Here is an 8693-nt window from a genome sequence, read left to right on the forward strand (position 1 = left end):
AAAAAAAAGTAGAAATCGAAAAACGACATGGATGCGTCGATCAAATTCGATACGTCGGTGGTTTCACTCGCGTTTACATAAGATTTATTTCACGCGTGTATAACGTATATATCTATGTGAGCGAAAGAGTGCACACATGTGTCATCGCACGTGTGCGTACGTCTGGACGATAGAAGGAAATGTTGTACCTTGGGAGAGAATGAAATAAACACATCGTGAATGCAACGTCATTGCCAATGTGTTGGTATGTACCTTCACTTTCCACTTTACCGCTAAACGGACCTTAACTCTTTGACATCCGCGAATATGAACAGCTCTCTTGACGAGTTGCAGTTGTCCTGCCTTCATTGTTTCGCTGCCTACTGTAATCCTGGAAAAGAAATAGAAATAGATTTTGAAGTTCACTACAAATATTTTATCAAATTTTGCAGAAATTTAATTTAATACTGGAAGATAGTGATTAATTATTTATTTTGAGTATTAAAACATTCAATGCTTTTAAAATTAAAATATAGAAATTATATAGAAAGTTGTGTTCAATGCTTTTAATACTTAAAATAAGTAATAATTAATTACTACCTTTCAGTATTAAATTAGCTAATATTATATTAGATTTCTAAGGAAGTCAGACGAGACAGATTAGGAATTTCAAAGGTTCACTGATCTCTGACCTTGCAAATTATAGAAATCTATAATATAACTTATGTAACGAATTAAATATATCTCATTCCTTTCAAGTCACCCATTTAGAATGCAGACATCCGTTACTGTATCAGGAAATCTAGCGAAAGCGAGGTCACCGAATCCATGGTATTGCTGGGCTTTTTAATCGCCGAGCGATTAAATTAAACATCAGGTGTTTTACATGTAATATCTGATCAATGTTCTGTATACACATCGAGGAAATTTATTAGAGTTTATTACCTTGATTGAAGCCAATTGAGATTTACTTTGCGAATTATGATCACAGAGTAATTATCTTGCCTTATCGTTTAATGAAAAAATTCACTAATTGGAATCACTAATCGTGAAGATCAAATTCAAAAAGACGTATGTATATATCTTAAATGACAAAAATTCTTATATCTCATAATATTTTTAAGAATTTTTTATATTTAAAATTTATGAAGATTTCTAAAAAAAAATATTTTTTAAGTTTTTTCAAATTTTGTTAGTTTTCTTTGAAAATTATAGAATGAGAAATCTTAAAACTTTAGAATTTCGGAATTCATATATGTAAAGAAAATGTAGCCCGGTAAAAAGTTTTTTCATGCATGAATATGTATAAATATGTATAAACATATATAAATATTCATAAATATACATAATTTTATATGAAATATACTCATACAACTTTTTTTATACTCATACATCCTTCTTCCTTTTGTAAAATTACTTTTTAATGTAATAAAAATAACAATAGTAATGTGAAAACTTAAAAATAATTAAAGGGTAATTTTCATACTATTTATTAAAAAAGAATCAATTTTGAAGAAATTTAAAGAAATTACTTATGTATAATTAAATATAAAATTATGCATAATTGTGTATGAGCAATTTTGTTTAGTATTATCCAAATTTGTTTTTTTTCTAAAACGAACAATCCGAAAATTATCCCTTTAATTATTTTTTATGTTTGACCACATTACTATTTCTATTACACTAAAAAGTAATTTTACTAAAGAAAGAGGGACGTATGAATATACGAGAATTTCATATATGATTATATGTGTTTATGAATATTTATGTATGTTTATACATATTTATACATATTAATGTATGAAAAATTTTTTACCGGGAAACATTTTCAGCACCTTCTAAAAAGTGTTTCAATTTATATAAAAGATCTATATACAAAGAATTTGAAAAAAGTTATATAGAAAAATTCTGAAAAATTCTAAAATTTATTGAAATTTTGAAAAATTTTATGAAGAACTTTAAGAAAAAAATTTCTCTAGGATAATATAATCTTATTTTGATTTAATTCTAATATTATAAGCAAAAGGAATAAAAATGTACATACGTATAACAATTATAAGGTCACTCTCTCTCTAGGAAGAATATATCTTCATAGATTACTTTCTCTTGCGAGCCATTTTTTAATACCTTCGTATCTCCATATCGATCATGCGTCGTACAATTTCTCTCGCTATATCTCGCGTCCACTGGTACCGCTGTTTTCCTATAATTAGTCCAAATTTTAATATTGAGTTATATTAATTTAATGACAACTTAAGTTTATTACTAAGAGAAATATCACGTATGTAAAATATTTAAATAAGAATCTTGACTGCACCGAAGCTCCATAATTGTAGACATAATGTTAACTTAAGCACTTACCACGAATGTGTGTTATGAGTTTCGCGAAAACTTGTGCAACTCTTGCGTATGTAGTCACGATGGCGCGTCTGGAATAGCTAAAGAACTCTTCCGGCATTCAGAGATTTTTCAAGCGTTTTGCATAAATCATTGTACGCTTGGCTGAACAGCTAAATAATAGTGCATCGTGGCGCAGGATCAGTGTGTAAGGATTGAGTTTAGAACTTCCTAAGAGATTATCTATATTCATTCGCGGAATCAGCATTAATTAACATTAAGAATCGAAGATATTATTAGCGTACTGGCATTTCAGGCGCTATAGCGAATTTAAGATTCTACGACTATCAATATCTCACGGATTTCTATCTTTGACGCAGTTTTAAATTTTCAGTTTAAAGAGGCGATGAAGAAAAAGAAGGCGCGTGAGACGGAGCTCTGAAATATGTTAATACTTAGAAATTTGTTGTAGTGCTAATGCAATTCCGCCTTTTAGATGCTTTTAACGCATTTGCGTTTCACCGAAAGAAGCATAAACACTCGTCCGTGCACACACATATGCTCAAACATATTGGAATGCCCACAATCATGTTTCTCGCTTTCTCAAACTTCTCTTCTGGAATTTCTCTCGCCCATGTTTTCGACACGCAGGCTCTCTGTGCATACGCGACGTATCATCCTTGTACTGTGTTGAATATGTGATAACATTACAAATATTAATCGATATATCGGCATAGATCGAAAATGTGAGGATTCTTGCAATTTATAACGAGAAAAAGCTTGTTTCTAAAATATTCTGTACGTTGCATGCAACATTATAAATTTGTTAGACAACTATACTGCAGCGGGTAGCCTGTCCATTCATTAAAGTTATCGTTTTGTCATCGCTGTCAGGCGTAATTATGCTGGTTGGAACGTAATAACATTTGACAGAAAGTACGCAGTAAAAGTGGAACGTAGGCACTTGATAGCCAACAGCCAGCCGGCCTCATTTGGAATACAAGAGCGTAAACGTGTCTCGAGTAAGCATTCCCCAACCTTGACATTTTTCTTAGCATTTAGCATTTAGCGATTTTCGAGGTATTAAATCATCTGTACGATCATGATCTTCTCCTCTCTAAAACTAAATAAATGTCTGGACTTCGTAATCGCCTGGGATGAATAAAAGAACAATTTACGCAAACGATAAAGATGAAAGTATTCTAATATTTTTTTTTACCACGTAGGCTCGCGCGTAGGATTACGATTAATTGTGATAAACGCTTTGTTGTTTTCTTGAGAAGATGGAAAAAGGAGAGAGAAATCCTTTCTCGATGTATTTATGCACATATGAAGAGGTTCGAGCATATTTTCTGCATCAATGGAAAATCATTATCTCTTGTATGTTGAACTTTCTTTTATCGCTCTCTGCAGTACATTGTCAAAAGAATAAGAAGGACGAGGACAAGAAAGACGAGGAGTTCAGGTGTCCGGAGGGCCAAGGTAATGGTAATTTTGCCGATCCGGCAACTTGCAGGAGGTTTTATCAGGTAATTTAGTAATTATTAGTTTATTAGGTCATATTCATAATTTTATATATATTTTACATATTGTTCTAATTACCTTTATTAATTCCGTTACTGGTCAGTTCTGGATTATTTATCTTCGCTACGATTATTCGTATCGTGATTGTACATTCGTAATATAAATTGTATATTCTTTATTTTCCGAAAGTGCGTCGATGGATATCCCTACTTGAACCGATGTCCATCAGGCCTACACTTCGATGACATTAGTAAATTTTGTACCTTCAAAAACGAGGCGCGATGCGGACCTATCGAGACCAGTAAGTAGATACTTTTATGTTACACAGATTAAATTAAGTTGATTTGGTGAAACGAACGGAGCAAGATTTAGAAAGGAAACTGCAGGTCTTCAAAAAGTTTTTCTAATGATACAATTATTATTTTTTAAACTCGACATTTCTAGTCTTTGTTTATTCGTCAAAGCATATAATTTCCAACGTAACATTCGTAGCCTCTGACAATGGTCTTTTAATTTCCAGCACCAGCACCAATCACTGAGCCGCCGATGGATTTGGCCGAGCGCTGTGACACGGCGAACTGTCTACTTCCGTACTGCTTCTGTTCCAGAGACGGCACGATCATTCCTGGCGGTCTTCATCCAGAAGAGGTAAAACGACTTGACTGCGAATTTTCGCGACGATCTATCAATTTATTCAAATGTAGATAAATACAACGATTTGAATAATTCCAGACGCCGCAAATGATAATAATGACGTTCGATGGTGCAATAAATCACAACAACTTCGATCACTATCAAAAGATATTCACCCAAGATCGTTTAAATCCCAATAACTGCCCATTGAGAGGCACGTTCTTTATCTCTCACGAGTACTGCAATTATAATATGGTTCAGAGTCTGGCACATGACGGTCACGAGATTGCGACTGAGACGATCTCGTGAGTAATGTAAATATTCGCGGTGCATTAGGATCATTTCGCTGACGAGACAAATATTTTCAGACTCCAGAAAGGTTTGGAGGATAAAGGTTATGAGGAATGGGTCGGCGAGATGATCGGAATGCGCGAGATACTAAAACATTTCAGCAATATTTCGACCGGTGAAGTCGTCGGTATGCGAGCGCCTTACTTGAAACCTGGTCGCAACACTCAATATAAGGTGCTCGAGGACTTTGGATACATATACGATAGTAGTATAGGAATCTCGCCATTGAAAGTACCGATCTGGCCGTACACTCTCGACTACAAAATCCCGCATGAATGTAAAGCGGGCACCTGTCCCACTAAATCGTTCCAAGGTAATAGAATCATGACAAAGATTTAGATCGATATTTATAATCTTATGTTTAAGACCGTCTTAAGTACATAAGATGTCATGAGCCAATTACAAAAAACCACATTAACATTTTAAGATATTTAAGATAGTCTTGAAATAAGAACGAACTATGAATCCCGTTAGTCACATCTATTCAACTGGAATAATAATACAGGAGTATAAAAAAATATTAATAATTTAATACAATTAATACACAATAGTATATTTGATATGTGATAATTTCTAAAGAAACGTTTATACATTATTATAGGCATTTGGGAGTTACCGTTAAATGCGCATTATGTGGAGAGTTATGAAGGTGGACACTGTCCTTACTTAGATCAATGTGTTCTTCACAATCACGATCCCGAAGAGGTGTTTGACTGGTTACAAGAGGATTTTAACAGATATTACGAACAAAACAGAGCACCATACATGATGCCTTTTCATACTAATTGGTTCCAAATCAAGGAATTGGAACGCGGTCTATCGAAATTTCTCGATTGGGTGGTAACGCTGTGAGTCAAAATACATGTACATATTTATAAAAAAATCTCGATATTTCAAAATAAACATTGCATTTTTACAGACCTGACGTTTATTTTGTAACCGCCACGCAGGCGTTAACATGGATGACCGATCCGAAACCGATTAAAGCTCTGCATAACTTCGAAGGATGGTCATGTAAGAAAAAAGAGAATTTGCCCGGACCACCGTGCAACAATCCACACAAGTGTGCTTTAGACTTCAAGCCTCCCGAATCAAATTTCACAACGACTAGGTAGAAATTTATTCAACTGTCAATAACACATAAAATTACGAAATAGTAATTAAATATTTTAATAATCGTAACTATATTTTATTTGTAACAGGTATATGGAAACATGTAGAGAGTGTCCATACAAGTATCCCTGGTTGGGAGACTCAAAGGGTACAGGGCTATACAGTGATAATTACAATCCTGAAAAGAAATAGGAATGTCACTTGAGTTAGATTTAATTTAGTGCAAACGATTCGCGTTTCGTTGTTATCAAAGTAAATGTTTTATATGTGTGTGTGCGATATAGATTTATTATCGATTACACACATGTTAAGCATCTTACTGTTTAATATCGGAAACCTCATAAAATTTTAATTTGTATTTCAAATATACATACGAATCAGTACACGTAAACTTATACTTTTATCTTCGTACACAACATATACACTGGAACCTCGTAATAACGAACCTCGAAATAGTGTGAAAAATTCCTTCCGCGCTATGAGTAATACGAATGGGGAATAACAATAACCACTAAAATTTTAAATTTTATAGGAGTGAAGTAGGGATAACCTCGTTATAAGATCTCTGAAATGCACGCTATTATGAGGTTTCAGTGTACTTACTCAACAAAATTCGCATCTATTGATGTTAAGTGTACTGCTCAATCTGAAAGAGAAAATAAAATGTTTCGCGATGCTACATAAAATCTAAAAAAAAATCTGCCTTTTATTTATAGAGGATAGCAACAATTTTATAATAATTTTTCTTATATACAAAAATTTAAATATCACGATTCCCTAACTTAAAAGTACAATAAAGGAAATAGAAGGGCTCGAGAGAATAGGCGCTGGTACAAGTGCGCTAATTGTACAAAAACATCTCTCAATATTTACACGTTAATAGAAAATTTATTAAAAGACGGAAGAACAATGATAATCGTTAAATAATGGTTAATTACGAAATTGAATATAAATATTTTTATACGGGAAAATGGATGTACAAAGAATTCATCCATAACGGAAACTCCAAACACATAGTGTGAACTTATTTAAATTTACTTATTTAAAATAAAAATATAAAATAAATTTCAGAAACTTATTTAAAATATAAAATCGTAGGAGGAATCGTAGTAAAATCACTGATATGACTTATTTGAAATAAAAAATGTAAAATAGGTTCCAAAAACTTATGTAAAATATTAAATAAGGAATAGGAAGAAATTATTTGAAATATAGAATAACTTTTATATTTAAAATATAAAAATAACATGTCTTTTATTTTAAATAAGTTTTCGAAGGCTATTTCTTATTTTAAATAAAAAATAGATTTCGGAAACTTACTTAAAATATTATATAAAATAACAAATATGTATTTTAAATAAACGTTTAAATAATATTTAAATAAAAAATATTTTAATGATTTTGTTTATTTAAATATATAAATACATTTTTAAATAATAATGTTTCAGTTTTTTTATAGCTACAGCCTATAATTGATACTTAATATTAACCCTTCGCGAATCAGGAAAATCAACATGGATGATATGTGAGTATATCTCATACTCCACACGTGCAATACTTCATCATAAATATACTATAATTTAATTACTCACTGTCACGTTTATCAATAGATTGGTAACATAACTGATACAATTTATTTAAAATAAAAAATATAAAATAGGCTTCAGAAAATTATTTAAAATTCATAATCGAAAAAAAACTGATACAACTTATTAAAAATAAAAAATATAAAATAAGTTCCAAAAACTTATTTAAAATATTAAATAAGAAATAGGTCAAAAAAAAATTATTTTAAATAATAAATACTAAGTAACTGTTTAATTTTTTTTTATTTAAAAAAGTATATTTTAAATAAATTTATTTGAAATAAGACCGAGCCTTGCAAATTATCATTCATCATTTAAAAAAGTCAAGTTTGTCAATAATAAGAACAAACTGAGAGTAGTTAAAATAACTATAACATACTTGATTTAGCAGTTCTGTGTCTATTTTCAAATTAATGCTAGGTATTATTCTGTTGTTTTATATCGATCATCTCTGATATCAGTCTCTTATTATAATTTCACTCTAATATCTTGACGTCTTCTCAACTGAAATCATGACTATGATGCTAATCTATGATCTGTAATTACAGAATGTATTGTTATATTTCTATTAACATGAGACTCCCCTTGTTCTGAGATTCCCGTTTTTAATTGTCTCCCCGTTTGTTCAACATAGGTCGCATCACAGTCCTTACAAGAGATTTTATAGACAACGTTTCTTTTTACAAATCGCAAGCACCGACGAGATACTGTTAAAGATCAATATTCTTACGGAAATTCGCGTCCTTATTAAAGTGATTAATGCCTAATTCAAATTGGACGCAGCAAGCGGAGCAGCAACCAATCAGTGAGGCGATATTTACAGTGACATAAAAAATATCGCCTCACTGATTGCTGCTCCGCTTTGACGCTTGCTGCGTTCAATCTGCACTAGGCATAAGAGTAAAAAACTGTTAATATTGTACTAATTTTATGATTTATTAGTTCTGGAAACGTGTTTATCGATGTACATGCATTTAAAACTTGCAATAATACTCGATTTTTCTTTAAAATTGTGATTTTGGTATTATCGTCGAATCATCGTTTGATTATCAACAGAGATAATAATCGAATGACGATTTGCAGAGAAAAAATTGTAATTTTTCGGCAATAGGATATTATAGCTTTACAAGTTTGCATATTTATTTAAGGAGTATTTACGTAATAAAAAAT

General features: G+C 31.5%; 2 protein-coding genes across 2 annotated transcripts in view; one reads left to right on the forward strand and one right to left on the reverse strand.

Annotated features, from left to right (window-relative positions):
- LOC108754324 overlaps positions 1–6639 on the forward strand; it is an 8349-nt gene extending 1710 nt beyond the window's left edge. The window contains exons 2-9 of the mRNA XM_018496549.1: positions 3730–3845; positions 4030–4141; positions 4361–4488; positions 4573–4778; positions 4842–5137; positions 5426–5672; positions 5744–5935; positions 6027–6639. Of these exons, the coding sequence (XP_018352051.1) occupies positions 3730–3845; positions 4030–4141; positions 4361–4488; positions 4573–4778; positions 4842–5137; positions 5426–5672; positions 5744–5935; positions 6027–6129 (1400 nt within the window). The 3' untranslated portion in view covers positions 6130–6639. The remainder of the gene's footprint in view (positions 1–3729; positions 3846–4029; positions 4142–4360; positions 4489–4572; positions 4779–4841; positions 5138–5425; positions 5673–5743; positions 5936–6026) is intronic.
- The window catches only part of LOC108754325 (NADH dehydrogenase [ubiquinone] 1 subunit C2), a 20981-nt gene continuing 18359 nt past the window's right edge, over positions 6072–8693 (reverse strand). The window contains exon 4 of the transcript XR_001939700.1: positions 6072–6115. The gene's annotated coding sequence lies outside the window, so the exon portion shown is untranslated. The remainder of the gene's footprint in view (positions 6116–8693) is intronic.

Source organism: Trachymyrmex septentrionalis, unplaced genomic scaffold (assembly GCF_001594115.1).
Source record: "Trachymyrmex septentrionalis isolate Tsep2-gDNA-1 unplaced genomic scaffold, Tsep1.0 scaffold79, whole genome shotgun sequence".
NCBI lineage: Eukaryota > Metazoa > Arthropoda > Insecta > Hymenoptera > Formicidae > Trachymyrmex > Trachymyrmex septentrionalis.